General features: G+C 39.8%; 1 protein-coding gene across 1 annotated transcript; it reads left to right on the plus strand.

The window, feature by feature from the left end:
• The first annotated feature begins 63 nt into the window (after positions 1-63).
• Positions 64-18,297, plus strand: FH (fumarate hydratase). The gene is made up of 10 exons (XM_074146347.1): positions 64-350; positions 6,263-6,397; positions 7,176-7,286; positions 9,858-10,034; positions 10,963-11,145; positions 12,164-12,329; positions 14,131-14,334; positions 16,113-16,240; positions 17,597-17,750; positions 18,063-18,297. Exons 1-10 carry the CDS (start codon positions 237-239, stop codon positions 18,203-18,205), a joined length of 1,515 nt encoding a protein of 504 aa, XP_074002448.1. The 5' UTR covers positions 64-236; the 3' UTR covers positions 18,206-18,297.
• The last annotated feature ends 32 nt before the right edge of the window (positions 18,298-18,329 follow it).

Below are 18,329 nucleotides of genomic sequence, written 5' to 3' on the forward strand. Positions count from 1 at the left end.
TTGGCCCGGGGGAGGCGGGTTTCCCCAGGCCGGGCGGGGGCGGGCGCTCGCGCAGGCGCCGGCGGGGCGCTGAGGCGGTTCTCCCGTCGCTGCCTCCCCCCGGCCGGGGCTCGGCTACCGATTGGCGCGGCGGGGCCACCGCCGTGATGGACGCCCCTACTACCCTGACGCCCGTCCGGGGCGGTCCCGTTCTCCCTCCCCACCCCTCCCGCTGGTGATCCCCCGCCGCCCTCACCATGCACCATTCACTCCGCGCCTGCCGCCGCCTGGGCAGCTCCGCCGGCCTCTTCGCCCGCCCGCCGCCTTCCTGCGCCGCCGCCCGCTGGGGTCCGCCGCTGCGCGCCGCCATGGTGAGCAACCCCGGCGGGGGGGACGGGGGTGACCTCTAACTGCCACGGCCGCCCTGGCTCCTCCCACTGCGCCCCCCTGTCGCGACCGGCCGGGGAGCGGGAGAGCGCGCGCCGCTGCCTGAGGCAGGGGCTGGGCGGGCGCTTCAATCCGGTGCGTGCCGGGGAGGCGACAGCGGCACCGGGAAGACGTCGCGGGCATCCCCGGCAGGGCTCGCGCCGCCGTTTCTCTCTTCCGCCGGGGAGGCTTCGGGGCCTGCTCCCCGCCCGGGCGCAGCCGGGGTTCCGGCCCCGGTTTGGCCGGGTGCGCTGCCCCGGGGGTGAGCTGTACGTCGGTAGCGGTCTGAGCATGGCCGGGAGCGGAGGAGGGGGGGTGGCTTCAGCCAGGTGGCCGGGAGAGGTGCGAGTGCAGGAGCTGCTGTGGCGGCTTCCTCCGCAGAAACGTCAGGGCCTGTCTTAGAGCTGTGGTGGTTTGAGGAACCCGCGGCAATTTGTTGCCCTTTAGACAATTAATTCTCTCACCCGGTGACCCCTCCCCACCCGGGAAGGGAAATGGGGAAAAACAAGGAAATCTGATAGTTGAAATGTAAACAGATTTAATAGAATAAGACTAAATAATTAACGTTAATAATACTGAAGAACCATATTGATCCCAATACCAATATAAAATCTACATGGTTTACGCTCAGCCGGTTCTGTCGGCAGGAAGCTGTGCACTCCAGCAGCGGACAGCAAATGTTGGACATGGCGTGCGCTATGGCTTCGGGAGGAAGGGCTCAGAGGTCCGGCACTGGGGCAAGGACTTCTCAGGATCACAGCCATCATAGAAGAGAGAAACTCCTCAGCAAATTTATACTGAATTGACATTCATGGTATAAAATAATCCTGTTGGCCAGCTTGGGTCAAGTGCCTGGGTCTTGCTCCGCCTCACCTGACAAGGCTCGAAAACACTGAGACCTTGAAACCCACATACCATAGCTGGCTATAAAGTAAATATTTTCACAAATTCAGACACTAGAGTCTTCTGAAAATGCATTTTCCCTACCATTAGAAGAGACCTTACTGCAAAGAAAAATTACTGAAGAAGAAATTAGTCCTGTGTTGCTGAAACAGTACAGGTATGCATAAGAAAAAGCTGTACCCTCACAGAAATGGGGGTATCTGGAAAGTCTTTGGGGCTGCCTGAAAATTAGGGAGCTTTCAGCTGAGAACTGCCTGTGACCTCTAACAGGCAGCAGATTGTTCAGGTGTAGTCAGTTGACTGTCAGGCTGAAAAGTGAATGGGGCTTCTTTATTGCACGTAGCTCAAGGTAGAAATGAAAACGCTGTTCAAGTAAGGAACTCTGAATCTTGGTATTAGCAGCTAGGGCATGGCATGGAAATCTTAGTCTCTGCTGTATCTCTGTGAGTTCACTCCTTAAAACAACCAGATAACTTGAGCGTGTTGGAAGAATTCCAGCAGAAAGTGGGATGTTTAGGATTTGGTTTTATTACTTCGTTTACTAAAATAGTTGATAAATATAACTAGAACATTAGTTCCCAGTCTGTGATATAGATTATGGTATAGGAAATAGCATTGATAAACAAGCTTCCAAATGAGTGAATACACTGCATGGTAAATGAAATGTACATATATAAGACAACCTGTGTCAGAGCAGACTTCGTAACTCAAACCATTGGCCTGCCAGGTGGTTCCCTTTCTTATTTTGCTGTTTGGCATCATCAAAGAAAACATCACTATAGCTCATGGTCTTCGTTTACTTGCTGAAGACCCAGTATTTATGAAAGGCTGCAGTCGTACATGAAATATATCTGTTTTGTTCTTTGCTGGTCAGAAATATGACCTGTCCTGTAAACAGACATTATTAATTGCTTGGGTTTAAATGACAGCAGAAGTTACAGCAAAATGTCCCTCAGCGGATTTGGGACTCAAGCCGCCCTTGAATTCTTATAGGAAAACTTTGTATGTTTCTATTTCCAAGAGGACCACCAAAAATGTAGCAACAGATATTTAAATTAAAAACAAAACAAAACAACACCCCACCCTCCCTCCCCCCTCCCAGCCACTACTTTTTGATCTTTGCAGAGATTTTTCAGCAGCAGGAGTTGTGTTTTGGAACACCTCATGTAGACACAACCAAATGTGCGTGTTGTTCTACAGTATGACTAGTGTGTTGCCTTAACTTAGAGCTAAATTGCACAAGATGTTTTAAATGGAATTGTAGTTATAATGTTCTTTCCTTCTTTGGCTGTATGTTGTAAAATATTTGGTTTTGGTTTATAAAGAGTAAGTAAATTTCAGAATTTGTGACTTGATATTATAAAGGAGACATGACACTTAAAAATGGAAACATTAATCTGCTAAAGGAGAGTAGTTGAGCACAATTTTCATTTTCTGCTGGTCTTTAAAGACTGGTTTTGACACGCTAAAAATAGTGATTTTTTGAATTGAAATACTTATGTCTAAAAGTTGCTGCATACTTAAGACGTAATTTTCCACAGGAAACATTATTGCAGCAGTTCTGCCATTTGAGTATCTCCAATGTGTTATGGTGCAATCAGTTCCAGCTGATCAGTTCCCTGCAACGAGGCAAAGGTACAGTTATGTTTGCCTAACTGTGTCAGCTTTGGACTATGGGTTCTTGGGATTTGGAAGGGGTAGAGCACACCTTGTCAGGCCTCTTAAAAAAAAAAAAAAAAGATTTGTTTTGCAAAGGTAAGGAATAATAGTTCTGAGCTGAGACTTGCTATAGCTATGACAGAAGGTAATTGAGCACAGGAGTTTGCCTTGGCTTGTGGCAGAGTTGCTAGGTCTCCTTTTGGCTTCTCCTGTGGCCCACTGGTGTGGGAGCAGAGGGTTGACGCAAGTGAGCTACCGTTGCACCATTTTACAGCAGGTTCCCTAGGACAAGGAGTGACTACAGAAACCACTTTAGATACGGGAACTGGGACATAAAGGCACTCAAGAGGATTAATTCCATCTAAGGATTGGGAGAAGCATGTTTTTTTACCTTAAAATTCAGACAGTGCATTCTGCAGGTTGCTACGCTAGTTTGAAGGTAGTGATGAAATTAGTTTAGTTACTTTAATATGTATATAAAAAAATCATGCTGCTTTTTTTCCTAATATTACTTTTTACTCTGTTAATCAACAGTGATATTCAGCGTAAAGCAGTTTACCCTGTTAATGCCATTGGAGTTTTGTGAATGTGCGTAATGTGGAATTGGCTAGAGAAGTAATTTTTTTTAATAGGAGGATTTATTTGTTAAAAGGCACTTGTACGAGGAGGTACTGATGCTATTTATCTTTGTTTCACCATTGTTGACATTGGAATTATGTAAGTTTGAGGAATCAATTGTGCAACTGCTAGCTTTTTTGTCTAAAAGGTTACAGGTAGTGTAACTTTTTTATATTGTTTGAGCATGGATACTTCTGGTGATTGAACCACTGACAGGGTCAAGAGCTGGACTTGGAGCTGAATTGGTTCTGCTTATCCAGCTCTAGGAAAAGCTTGACTTTGCTTACACAAAGTGTCCAGATAGCAAAAGCAGGGATTTCAGAGACCATGCGTCAATGATATCTACTGTTGGAATATTAGTATGTGCACACGTACAGTAATGCCCACAAGTATCCCCATTAAAGATTTTTGGTAGTAAGATACTAAATAAGTGCTGACTATGTTCCGTTTCTTGTTAGCATGTAAATGAATGCTAAGTGATTAAAATAGGATAAAGAGGATTAAAGAACATAGGAATGCCATACTGGCCCACACTAAGCTTCGCATTCTTCTGGGGTCAGTGAGGCCCCAGCATCAGCCAAAAGACAAGGTGTGGGAAACAGGACAGCTAGAGCTAACCCTTGCTGTTTGTGGGCTGCGCTGCAGTTTCTTCTAGGTCACATGCATGACCTACTCTGCAAGAGTGCCCTAAGTGAGCGGGACTGGTGTCTCTGGTACACGGCTGCTGGAGTACCTGATGGCAGAGCGTCTCCATCTGGCTGGGAATGCTGCTTAGGACAGTGAAGAGGCTGAAACACGCCCCAACGCCACTGCCGTCTGCAGCTTGCCATCCACAGTGATGCGGACCTGGAGAGGCTGCTGCAGAAAGTCAGTGTTGCTGGAGAAGGTGTTCTACCCAGCTGTGCTCCTGCTTCAGAAGACAGACCCACCAAGCAAGGAGCAAGTGAAAGGGACCAAGAAAAGAGAGGAGCAGTCTGACTTCAGAAATGGACACCTAGGGAAGAGTAAGAACTGTGCAAACATATATGATGCTTCCCTGTTATTCTGACCCAGACTCTACATTTTCACATCAGAGGATTTCCTGAGTCTGTGGTTTGTGTAATAACCCAGTTCAGATCTTTCTTCTGAGCGCTTAGCTCGCTTTCCTTGAACTTGTGTGGACTTTTTGCATCCGTAGCATCAGCTGGCAGAGTTCCGTCAGTCTGCTGCTTCTGTGAAGAGCTGCTTCCTTTTCCTTGCTTTGAACCTGACTCTTACTAGTCTAACGTTAAGGCTCCTGTTTCTTGTACTGCAATAGACAGTGAGCAGCTAATGCCTGTTGCCATTCTACTGATGGTTTTATTGACCTCAGTTTTCCTTCAAACCCCAAGTTGTCTCTTTTCTGAATTAAAAACTCCGTTGTCTTAAGAAAGCTGTTTCCTACCTTTCATCAGCCTTATTGCCTTTCTTTGAACCGTTTCCAGTAATACACTTTTTGGGATGAAAAAAACAAATCTACACAAAGACTTCAGTCTAGATGAACCATGGTGGCACAGCGATGTTTCTTCCTGGATCCTCTGCTTTTCTTAATAGTTTCTAACATTTGCTTTTCTTGTTTCACTGCGCTGCAACACTGACTTGATGCTCTGATAGATCTATCCCAAGGACTCATCCCTGAGAGCTAGGTCAAAGACCAGCATTGTATATAGCCTGTGTTTGGAGCTGGGATTGTTGTACTCCATCTATGATTAAGAATTAAAAAGGACTTCTTCCCCTTCCTGAAGACTCTGCAAGAAGGTAACCTTCTTGTCTGGGGAAGGATGAACACCTTTCTGTGAAGAAAATTGGAACTTTGCTGACCAAGGCATGGGGAGAGGAAGAATAAACTGCTCTTGTTTCCTGTCCAGTCCCATAGTCTTTGAAGAGCTGCATGAGGGTGTGATCACATCATCACAGATGAATGGGTTGTTTCACAAAAAGTGAAAAATTACTTTTTAGTTGGTGTATGTCAGCTAAAATTAATTTACCTCTGGCTGTGTTAGATAATAATGCATGCTAAGTATATATGTGATACAGAAATACTACCTTACATAAATAGTGCACAAAATATATCTAGATGCAGTTTCTTAGTGTTGCATAGCTAGGGCAACTTATTGGCTTAAGAAGATAATTAATTGTCAGTAACTTGGTACTGAATTAATCAGTTGCTCCGTTCCAGTATTTTTCTTCTGTCCTGTGCGCAGTGTGGATTTCAAACAGGGATTGTGTTACGTGTCTGTTGCCTGGGCAGATGCCACCTGAATTCTTAGCGTACTAGTTCTTCACTGTGCTTTTAACAAAACACCAATCCTGTAAATTTTAAGGTAAGTTACTAATTTTTCAAAAAGAAGGAACTGCGTCTTTTGTCAGGATGATGTGTTTTGTACAGTGGGTAGCTGAGGTCTTAAGGCTTGCAGTGCTGCATGTCACCAGTGGGTCTGCTAGGCTACACAATGTTAGTAGTTGTGACTTTTAGTAAAGCAGGTGCTGAAACTGCAAAAATGTGTTACCTTTGAAAATATAATTAGAAAAATACCTATGACTAGCTGCATATTTTTTTTCTTTTTTCCCCCTTGCACATTTTTTCTTAACTGTATCTGCTTTCAAAAGTTTGTGTCATTTACCAGTGTTTGAAAGACTTTTTTTTATTTTTCCATAGTCCACTCAAGAGGCTTTTAGGATAGAATATGATACCTTTGGTGAACTGAAGGTCCCAAGTGACAAGTACTATGGTGCCCAGACCGTAAGATCTACAATGAACTTCAAGATTGGAGGTGTTTCAGAAAGAATGCCGGTAAGTAATTTAAAGCTGCGTTCATTTCTTCTTTTTAAGTATATTTTGGATGTGTGAGTGAATACTTTCTTCTCAGACTTTTGCTCGGAATATAAGCAACTTCGAATTTTAATTAAAGTTAGAAATTCCATGGCAAGATACTGTTCTGTATTAGAAGTATTTTTTGTTTCATTTAAATAAATTGAATGTTGCTTTTGAGTAATTATTTTACTGTGTTGCTGATTTTTTTTTTTTAATAACCAGGATGAATAAAAAACTATCATTTTTCTGAAGACAAAAGACTGAATGGAATAGTTTGTTTGCTGTAGCATTATGTAGCTTGTTATTGAAGATGTTTAGCGTAGCATGAGTTGATATGAAGTTACTTTTTCACGTGTAGCTGTGCATAGAGCATTAGTGTGCACGCACTTTGTCATGCACTGGCTTTCCATGTACTGAAACATGTCTCAGTTTGCCCTCAAAAAGGCTGTTTCAGAAACAGAACCAGTTCTCCTTTTCTGTTCATTTTAATGCATGTAATCTGTTCTAATACACAAAGCATACCTGGACTAACAAAGAGAGGAGGAACTGTGTTCTGCTTTCTGGACTGCTTGGATAAATGTTACTGTCAATGGGAGCACAGGTGATGTGACCTGATTGCTCTTTGGTTTGGTTGATGGACTACTGCTGGATTTATGTTCAGAGGGAGTTTGGTTTAGAACTAGACCTGCACTATAGGTTCCTAAAATGTCCTTTGGAGGAAAAAAATTATGAATTTAAACTTAGTTTTGTGTCTCAGGTTCAAGTTATAAGGGCTTTTGGCATATTGAAGAGAGCAGCTGCTGAAGTAAATCAAGATTACGGTCTCGACCCAAAGATTGCCAGTGCTATCGTAAAGGCGGCAAATGAGGTAGGAACAAACTCTTCAAAATACTAGAACTGTCACTGTATTTTTGTTAAGCTTTTCAGAGGAAGTTTGGAGGCTGAGGGAAGACCTCTTGAATTTCGCAAATTCTTAGAAGGCAGCATTTATTGTTAGTAAATTTTGTTTTTCAGATTGAGAAATCATTTACTTAATATAATCTTTTACTATTTTACTTCTTACATTTATAGAAATTATAGAATGTTCAAATACATTTTTATATTAAATTGTAAAAACGATGTAATTTTTCCTCTCTATTAAGACTACTTATTTCTTGAATAGTGTTGACTCTTACCAGATGAACAGTATACCTAGGAGGGGAATGGAATCTTTATTCATTCCGCTAACATGTAGTCTGACATGCCAAACAAAGCTTTTTCATTTTGGAAGTCTCCAAAATTGCATCTTGGTAATGCGAAGACCATCTGCAATCTGAACTAGTCTATTTCCTCTTCAGACTTAATCTTACTAGTATATCTGTGCTTTTGAAGTATCACTTCTATAGCTAAAGAGGACATGATGTGACACACAAAGGCATCTCCTCTTTCTCAGGATAAACGCCACCCAAGTGCACAGTTGTGAGTTACCATTATTTGAGGTATGGTAGTACCAGGTGTGTTGCTTTGTGTAAATCAACAGATACATCTAGAAACATGGTTTTACAGAGCTTTCTTGTTCTGACTGACTTCAGAATATTTCAGTATTTGCAGAAGGCCTTATCCTCTTTCTACCAACTGTAACAGCGTACGTCCCAAGGCCTCTGGAGAACTCCACACCATGTTCAGTCTCTTCTTTCTAGAGTTCTCTTAGTTAAAGATGAATAAGAAGTTTTGGTGGCTAAATGCTATTTAGTTTAGATTCATGGGTTCTGAAAGGTTTTTGGGGCTTTTTTGTTGTGTTTTTAAAACACCCCTGCAGAGCTATCCTTTCCCTTACCTCCAAAACAATTTTCTAGTATAACTGAAAAAGAAAGAGATATGGCAAGGAACCAAGTTAGTCTTGGGGGTGGGAACTTTGCCGCTGTATAAGATGGGAAATACGTAAGATCCTTTCCTGAAGAGCATGATTCCAGGAGGACTGATGTATCCTGATAATCTGGGTATAGTTATGTAGTCTTCAGAGTTGTGACAGCAGATCTTTACTTTGCATTCTCAACTTTTCTGAGGCTAGCAGGTATGAGCGCAAATTTTGACAGTATCACAAACACACGTTTAGAAAAATCTCTAAATGCATATAAGATTCAGCAGGCTCCAAAAAATCTAGATCAAACAGGAGAGTATTCGTATCTGTTGTTCTGTTTTGAATTGAGATGGTAGTTGTCGTAGCCTGCTTACAGATGTAAATTGGTATATCTGTTTTTGGCTAATCAGGACCTTGTTCCCACAGGTAATCAGCAAGTCAATACATATGAATGTTTTTAAGTCCTTGTGATTCTTTTATTTATATGTGTAACATATTCACTTGAGGTACAGTAAAGACAGTCACAAGTCCTTTTTAGGCACTTTTCAATTTAAATTTAAAGCCATGTAGGTCCAGTGCAGTATTAGGGAAAGCATGCCTTACAGGAAGGTGTTTGCTACCAGCAACCATCTGTCAGCTCGTTTTGTTGATGCAAAATCTAATGTCTGCAGGTGTACAAGGTCTGGAACTTCCTTGTATGAAATTTATTTCTGGAGAACTTTCAGTCCAATTATACATACATCATGTACTGCATGTGCATGACAGGTGGCCTTTGGCAAAACCACATCCTCTGGGGGACTGTTTCCCATAAGGAATGGACTTCTGAATGCCTCTAGTTCAAATTGTTGTATAGTTCTGCTCAGTGTTCATGGTGAAACTGTGCAGCTGTTGAGCTTGATTTCCTAGGAGGAAGCAATGCACCCATTGTGATGTGGAGTTAGTAACAGAGAACCGCTGTCTGAAAACTGATGTTTCTGACACCCAAAGGATGATCATGACCCAAGGAGAGACACAACACTGAATGAGTAACCTGAAGCACCTTATGTGCTCTGATTGAGAAACTACTTAAGATACTTTCCTTCCCTGGGAGATCTTACTAAGCTGAGCAAATAACTGTGGAAGGGAGAACCAGCACGTACTACCTCTGATCCTGCCCAGGAAGATTAGAATCCAAATTGCTTTAAAATTTGGGAAGAGGGGGGAGGATGTTTTTGGACTTACAAAATCATCTGCATAGTTTTGGAAACAGAAGATATAACCTAAAAGACCTTCTAAAAATCTTTTCTTTCTATAACTGTAGAACATGAAATCAAATTATATATTTCTCTGTATTTCAAAATTCAGCACCTTCAAAAAGTGTAGCAAAAGTTTTTTTTTCCCTTTTAATATCTGGGTATACTAATATGTTTAATAATTAATATAATTTAATATATTTAACACTCTCTTAATTATTCTGGTTTAAATTCACAATTGTTAAATGTAGATTTACAAATCTTACTCAAACATTATTTGAGTTAAAGTTATAAAATTCTCAGGTTTATGCTTTCTAATTTTTTTTGTTCTAGTAGAACAACTTTTCTCTCTCTTTTTCCATTATAGGTAGCTGAAGGAAAACTAAATGATCACTTTCCATTGGTGGTGTGGCAGACTGGGTCTGGAACTCAAACCAATATGAATGTCAATGAAGTCATCAGCAATAGAGCCATTGAGATAATGGGGGGCCAGCTGGGGAGCAAAAAACCAGTACATCCAAATGATCATGTTAACAAAAGCCAGGTTGTTATACTTGTATTATACTTCTTTTAATGTCAAAAGTATTTTTTTTAATCGTGAATTCTCTTACAGCCACTGTTTTGATTTAAAAAAAAAAAAAAAGATTAATTTTATGTACAGCTGTGGCAACAATTGTCCAGGTTTTTCCATTTAAGTGAGCTTTAAAATGTTGGTCAGTAACAGTATGAGCTTTTTAGATTAAAAATTTTGAACTCGTTAATGACAGATGAATTCACACATGATGTAGTGGGCAGGGGTGGCCTGGTGACAACTACTGCTACTTACACAGTCTTAAAGAAGTTAAATATAGATCCAGTTTCTAAAGGTCGGATACTTACAACTGTTATCTCCGTAATGCATTACATAAAGCATGTAGAAAGAATGGCTAAAGTCCTATAATGGATAATTTTTCCCCAAGGATCGTGTTAGACCTTTTTATTATACTTCACTCTTAATATTTCCTTCATATTAGCTGAATTTTAAGCCACTGACTTGGTTGTGTCCCTTCCTGATCTTTTGTGCTTATTCAGTGTCCTGGAAACTACAGATTTAACATCAAAGCAACACATAGGTTTTTTTAAAGTCACCTACAATTCCTTTAAAATAATCCATTAATTTGTTACTCATCTCTCATAACTACTATAATAATAATTCTTTTTTTTTTATGCCAATGTTGTTGTAAACAATCTACCCAAGTTAACTTTTTGTGAGTATAGTTATAAAAAGTTGATTTTATCAATAAGGTACTGGACTGGAATTTGGAAGATTTGATTATTCCTGCGGATCGACTTGTGGAACTTTCCCAAGTTGCTTACTCTTAGTTTAGTTTCTTCTTGTTTATAAAGTAAAGATAATAAAGCCATACATGTACATCTTAAAGCAACAATGGTGAGAAAAGCTTGTTAATAAATTTCTTGAACTTGCTTCACAGAGTTCAAATGACACTTTCCCAACGGCAATGCATATTGCTGCTGCCCAGGAGGTTAATGAGGTGTTGTTACCTGGACTAAAGAAGTTACAGAATGCACTTGAAGCGAAATCCAAAGAGTTTTCCGAAATCATAAAAATAGGGCGCACTCATACACAAGATGCTGTTCCACTTACACTTGGACAGGTAAAAACAAAAAATTATGCATTTGTTTGGAAAATTCTTGTGAATACGTTGAAGGAAACTGAGACAAACTTGAGGATGCCTAAATTAAGTTGTTAGCTTAAGAGAAATTATAGGAAACTGTCTGAATCTCAGTCAGAGTATTCTTATCTTTATTGGAGTTTGCTGGATGCAGTACTCTAATAACCGCATGATAAATTTCCTTAATTTTTTTCCATGTGTGTTTTACTTCTAACAATATTCAGATATAAATAATTTTTAAAAGACATTCCATTACCAAATAATACAACGTGATATTTCTGTTACAGTGGCATTGGAAGGAAGAAGGTAATTAGCCTGTAATCTGTAAGCTTATATAAATAAGGTTTTGCAAACACACAAAACTACTAAGTATTTTGAATGAAAATCTTTTCTGTATGTTTATATATATGTATATGATAGCAAATCTTTGTTATCATATTGTCAAGAATGGCTTGTATAACATTAATTTGTTAATGATTTAACTTAAACTGAATTGATAAAATTGTAAAATTTGTGGATTTTTTCCAAGAATGCACAGGTGGGGCTTTTACTAACTAAAATTGGGAGTTGGACTAGATGATCTTTATGGTCCCTTCCAACTCTAAAAATTCTGTGAAAAATTCAGTGAAAATTAAGTGAACAAAGCCCAAGATTCATTTCTCTAATTGTACCTTGAGAACATTAGTTTAATCTGAGAGCTGATTTACCTTGGTTTCAGATCCTGCTAAGTACACAACTGAGATAAAAGGCAAGAGAAAGATGTATTGTGTATCCATTTTTATATGTAAATTGTTTTTATGTGTAATTGTTTGTAGTGTGAGAGCATATGTAAACTTTCCCTCTTAATGAAGAGATGTGAAGATTTAGCATTTGGGTAAAGTTCAGTGCCTTCAGGCTTTTAAACAAATTAGTCCAATCATGTTAAAAATATAAGTAATTCTAGATGCTTATTCTTAGTTGTTGTCTTTGTTCCTTAATTTTGTCCTCCTTTCTTTCAAAGGAATTTAGTGGCTATGTGCAACAAATTAAATATGGCGTGGCTAGGATTGAATCTACCATGCCAAGAGTGTATCAGCTGGCAGCTGGCGGGACTGCAGTCGGTACAGGATTAAACACAAGAATTGGCTTTGCTGAGAAAGTTGCTGCTAAAGTGGCCGAACTGACGGGTGAGGAATGATATTTCGGAGTTACCAGTAAAGCAGTATATGTAACCTACAGTCGAATTCAAACAAAATCTTTCAGTTTCCATACTTCTCATAAACTCAAATTGTATTTATATTTTAACCTGGAACCTTCTGTTAATGCTATATGTTATACGCCTTTTATTTGGGATTTTTCATGCAAGGTATTTTTATAATTGTACTCAGTGCATTGAAAGTGACTGAAATTACCATGTTTTTCTGAGCAAGGCTTTATGGAAAGGGATACAATTTCAGGCTTCTATTATTAGCCCAGCTATACTGCTTCTGTCTTGGTCTTTGCTCTTCTGGCTCTCTTAATCTACAGTGACTTGGCACAAAAGAAGGGGAAGAAACCCTCCCAAAGCCACTACTTTTTTTTCATGTGAAAGAGTAAAATTCAGCTGTCTGATTTTTTTTTTGAGGCTTTTTAGATCTTAAAACTTAATTTACAGAGCCATCGAGTTTTTTGATCTGCAAACCAGATCTTTTGTGTCACAGTATCAGTTATTAAAATGCCCTCAAAATGAATGCATACATCTGCATTTAAATTTGCTGCAAAATCTGAAACTGCTTATCAACAGTGTTTTTGTTTTAATGGATCTATTATGTGCTGTCTTGTAGAGGGTCAAGACTTTCTTGTACCCTGAGAGGGAAGAAGTAACTTGTCATAAGAACAGCTGCTGAGAAGTGGTACAGGCCTTGTTTTGGTGCTTGAAGAAGCAGTTGGTGTAGGGAACTCTCACGTCTTAAAGCTTATTAGCTGTACCACAGCTGTACGAGTTTGAAATAAAGAAGGCAGACTACTGAAGTTCCACATGTTCTTACAGAAGTTTAATGGCAAGGGCAAAAGGCAAAGTTTGGAATGGTCTCTGCAAATGAGAAGGCAGCTGTGCAACTCAGAAGCCCATACAGATTGGGTGGGATTTGGTGTTTGGCAGTAACTACAGAACACTAGAAATTACGTGGGTTGTGCTGCTCTTGTTTGAACTGGTAATGTAAGCTCAGAGCAGCAGTTTTGTGGGGCTGAAGTCCAGCTCGCAGTCCTTATTGATGTCCATTACCGCTAATAAAATTCTGCTGAGACTGTTCTTCCAGAGCAAAGCCTTGAAGAAATGTTTTTCGTTATGGAACCTAGCCTTAACTTTCAGGCATTTAATTAACGTAAACACAGCTGTGGCTTCCATTGCTGCTGTGTTCTTACTGTTGGCAGCAGTTTCAGGCATCCTCCTGAGTCTGAATCAGCTTTCACATGTTCTGTCTGGTTTGCTGTTCCCTCCCATTGCTGATACTTGGATGCATCTTTTTTTCTTTAAGTAGCTAATTCCATTGTGATTACTTTTTATTTATCTGAATGTCTGCACTGTGCTGCAAAACTCTATTTTCGTAAATGGGAGAAAGCATCCCAGCAACTGACAATCTAAAGAATCTAACTTGATTTAATGGAAGAAATACATTTGGGTTAACTTGTAAGAGATTCTTGACACACCAGTGCTGTGGTGCAAAGCAATGCTTAGTAGGCAACAACAGTATGAAAGCTTGAAATTTGGACCTTGGTTGTGGGTAGATGGGAAAATTGCATGTTCTTCTGTATTTCAGTGACTTTTATTGTGTCTTTTGTATTGAATTTAGTCTGTTTAAGAAATACATTTGTGAGGAAAGGTCTAGAGAAGAGATAATCTTAGTGTTATTAATTTTTTTTTAATTATTATTTGTAAAGCTGATTATGTGTTTAGTTATCCGGCATGGAAGGGCCTCACTGGTTTATTATTTCCTGACCCCTCTGTAGGTTTGCCTTTTGTCACTGCTCCAAATAAGTTTGAAGCTCTTGCGGCTCATGATGCTCTAGTTGAACTCAGTGGAGCTATGAACACAGTGGCATGTAGTCTGATGAAAATAGCTAATGATATTCGTTTCCTGGGTTCTGGACCACGTTCTGGACTAGGAGAACTCATCCTGCCTGAAAATGAACCAGGAAGCAGCATAATGCCAGGTACAGAGAAAACACACAGAGAAAAATCGCCTGGGTTTTTTTTTTTTGTTTTGGACCACTAACTGTTAACACATATTTGCCAAACAAATGTGAGTAAGTCCATGATTCAACACTTCTGTCTGCTTTTATCTTCTGCATTATTTTACCAAAATTTGTGTTGATAAAAATACTTGCTTGCACAGCTGTTTGTTGGGAAGTATTTGGTGGAAAGTAGTATCTATAAACATATAATATGACTTTATCAATACAAGCATACTTCTCAAAACCTTCACGGAATCGTGGAATTGTCAGAGTTGGAAGGGACCTGTAGAGATCATCAAGTCCAACTCCCCTGCTAAAACAGGATTGCCTAGAGCACATTACTCAGGACTTCATCCAGACTGGTCTTGAAAATCTCCAGAGAAGGGGACTCCACAACCTCCCTGGGCAGCCTGTTCCAGTGCTCTGTCACTCTCACCGTAACGAAGTTCTTCCTCATATTTAAATGGAACTTCCTATGTTCCAGCTTGTGCCCGTCACCCTTCGTCCTACCACTGAGAAGAGTCTGGCTCCCTCCTCCTTCAACCCACCCTTTAGATACTTGTAAGCATTAATAAGGTCTCCCCTCAGCCTTCTCTTCTCCAGGCTAAAGAGTCCCAGCTCTCTCAGCCTTTCCTCATAAGGGAGATACTCCAATCTCTCAATCATCTTCGTTGCCCTATGCTGGACTCTCTCCAGTAGTTCCCTGTCTCTCTTGAACTGGGGAGCCCAGAACTGGACACAGTATTCCAGTTGTGGCCTCACCAGTGTGGAGTAGAGCAGGAGAATGACCTCCTTCCACCTACTGGCCACACTCTTCCCTACGCAGCCCAGGATTCCATTGGCCCTCTATTGACCTTCTTCTAGAATTGCAAGATCTCTACAAATTTTTGTGTAAAGACTTTTCTGAAAAAAGCTTTGAATGATCTCATCTATGAATTGTAGCAATATCACGATGTAAATTGACTTCTGTCTTTACTTCCTGCCATGGATAGCATTATGTACTCACATATTCTCTTCTGCAATGATTTCAGTGTCTGGGAGGGTAAGAAAGGAAGGAATAATATTAGTAACGGTTCCTTGCCTCTCTCCTAAAAAAAATATGTGTATGTGAGTATTGTACATCCAAAACTATTCTAAGTATATTCTTCCTGCATGATAAATTATAAAAGAAACAGGTCGTGAGCATATCTGGCTTTCAAAAAAAGCAGATAATGAGTTTTATTGCTAGCATTACTTTTAGAAATGAAAGCAACCATAAAACTTTCTTGTTAGGAGGCCACTAATTTGTTTGGTTGGGTTTTTTCTCCTGTTAAACAGAGTGTATTAATTTTATTGCAAAGTAATTCTAACAAATTAGTAATACTTTTCTTAAATTGACTGAGATCTGGTAATGATTTCCCAGAAATGCCTACTGATATGAATAAAGACAGGTTATAATCTCTTGACTATTAAGAACTGTGGTAATTAACAGCTGCTTAGCTCGTGCACTTTTTATCCAGCTCTTAAAGCCTTGGTAGATTGCAGAAGCAGCAATAGCCACTTTAAAGATCCCAGCTGAATTACTGGAATAATACAGTGAATTTAATATGATTTATGAAAATTATTTCTTTTCTGTGGTGTACAGATACAGATGAGTAAGACATGTTACCTCCTACAAAATCTGTTGAATGGGATTTGTTAAATAAGGGAACTACTAATTTTTTACATTTTTATTTTTTTTTATTTTGGTAACCTTGTTCTCTCCCTTCCACAACCAGGAAAAGTAAACCCTACCCAGTGTGAAGCTGTAACCATGGTGGCAGCCCAAGTTATGGGAAACCACGTTGCTGTTACTGTAGGAGGTAGCAATGGACACTTTGAACTGAATGTATTTAAGCCCATGATGGTAAGTTCATGAAGTTTTAAATACCTAGGACTTTTAAAACCATCGTTTGTACAATCAGATAACTCAGGGTAAAAAACCTCAGTGAGTATTTGGCCAATACAAGCACCAGAGAGGCTGATAATAATGTGAGAACAAATTTTATTCTTTTCTATGGTAAGTCCTTGTTATTTTGACAGGGAACTGGCAGGTTTTTTTTACATGAAATGATCTTATGCAGATAAGCTTTTATGTTAAAAATATATGCTTATTGTCAGTCTAAGGAAGCAGGGAGAGAGGAACACAGAGACAAAATTTTGTCCAAAGCTGAAGAGAATTTGGTATTTTAGCTGAAAATGAGGATTATTTTTTTTCTTTAGCAACTGTCTGTTACTTATTTCTGTTACTGCTGAATACTAAAGGATTACATGCTTTTGGTGAGTTGTGTAAAACTGTAAATTTTTAGTCCTAGACTTCAGTATTTAAAATAATGTCTGCCTTCTGCAGTGTGAGCAGAATACACCAAGATACATACTGTATATGAGGTGTTGAAGGAATAGTATAGATGTTGGAATGAGGATGATAGTTTAAAAAGAATGAAGGTGACTTATGAAAAAGATCCTAATATTCAATAGAAATAAAAAGAAAGTTTTTGAGGTTTTGTCATCTTGTTAGAAATAAGAGGCACAAAGGAAGTAACGTCATGTTATTTTTCTACGCAGCCTATACTGACTGATACTGTTTTTTTATGATGCTAGTAAGAAATCTTATAATAAAATCCATATTTGTCTCTTCCTTACTGTGTCTGTTTAGGTACTATTTTTTCCCCTCCATCTGAACAAACTTCTTTTAAGGATACAGCACCCGTTTTTGACAAAAAGTCCTATTGAACAGCCAGGCGATGTACCCAGCAAAAGAAAAATTTTGATAGAAACAGACACCTCTCCAAAAAAAGTGTGGCATGTTATAGAATGTTAAAGTAGAGGACTAATGCCAGACGTTATTGTACTTTATATTTTTAGATGTCTTCTCTTGATTGGTACCCGAGGGGGGGAGATGGCAATGAATCGCATGCCTTCTTGTGATTTTTACTCAGTTATTTTTGAACGGTTACAACAAGATGATGCTGCATACAGTGCTCTTCTTAATGCAAGAATTCTTCTGCTATTGGGTGCTTCTCACAAATTCCTTTAAACATGAGTGGCTGCACTTACCCTGCAAAGGCAGGAGGGTGCACTGCTCACTGTGCTCCTTTCCTACAAAAAGCCTATTAAAAAGGTGGATATTGGAGGGGGACGGACACACTGGTTACAAACAAATGTGTTGGGCCATGCAGCCATTAATGTCTGAAGGTAACGGTACTTCTTTCTTTTTTGTTAGATTAAAAACGTTTTAAACTCTGCAAGACTCCTTGGAGATGTTTGTGTTTCTTTCACTGACAACTGTGTGGTTGGAATCCAAGCCAATACAGACAGGATCAACAAACTGATGAGTGAATCCCTGATGTTGGTAACCGCACTTAACCCCCATATCGGTAAGTTTAAAGCTCAGGAGCGTCCCAAAACATTATACTGAAATACTTTGCACACGTTATTTGTATTGTCATAACGTTTAGAAAACCAAGTCATGGCTCAGGCCAAAATTTAATGTATATTAACTAGTATTACTGGTGAAAAAGATGCGTCCTCCTTGCAGAGGCCACACCAGTGCATTATAAATAAAAGTAATTCTGATGAGAATCAAAAAAAAAAAAAAGGAATTTGGGAGAAGTGATCACAGGTGCAGCTCGGAAGGTTCCTCACCTCTGCCTGCAGATGACTAGCTTGCTCGTTCTGCTTTGTTGCAGGCTACGACAAAGCAGCCAAGATTGCCAAAACGGCACACAAGGAGGGGACGACGCTAAAAGAAGCTGCCATAAAGCTGGGGATCCTGACGTCAGACCAGTTTGATCAGTGGGTGAAGCCTAAGGACATGTTAGGCCCTCAGTAACTCCTCTACAGGGGGGAAAAAAAAAAAAAAAAGTGTTCTTAACATAATAAATAAATAAATTAAATAAAACAAATACGACATGCTTTCGTTTCACGTCTCACGCCCGCCTCCCTGGTCCCGAATG

Source organism: Numenius arquata, chromosome 4 (genome assembly GCF_964106895.1).
Source record: "Numenius arquata chromosome 4, bNumArq3.hap1.1, whole genome shotgun sequence".
In the NCBI taxonomy this organism is placed as follows: domain Eukaryota; kingdom Metazoa; phylum Chordata; class Aves; order Charadriiformes; family Scolopacidae; genus Numenius; species Numenius arquata.

Excerpts from the sequence above, each read along its gene's own strand:
- FH (XM_074146347.1), top strand. The coding sequence starts at position 237 with ATGCACCATTCACTCCGCGCCTGCCGCCGCCTGGGCAGCTCCGCCGGC. Across the intron at positions 6,398-7,175 it reads GTGTTTCAGAAAGAATGCCG|GTTCAAGTTATAAGGGCTTT; the intron begins GTAAGTAATTTA and ends TTTGTGTCTCAG. Across the intron at positions 12,330-14,130 it reads TAAAGTGGCCGAACTGACGG|GTTTGCCTTTTGTCACTGCT; the intron begins GTGAGGAATGAT and ends ACCCCTCTGTAG.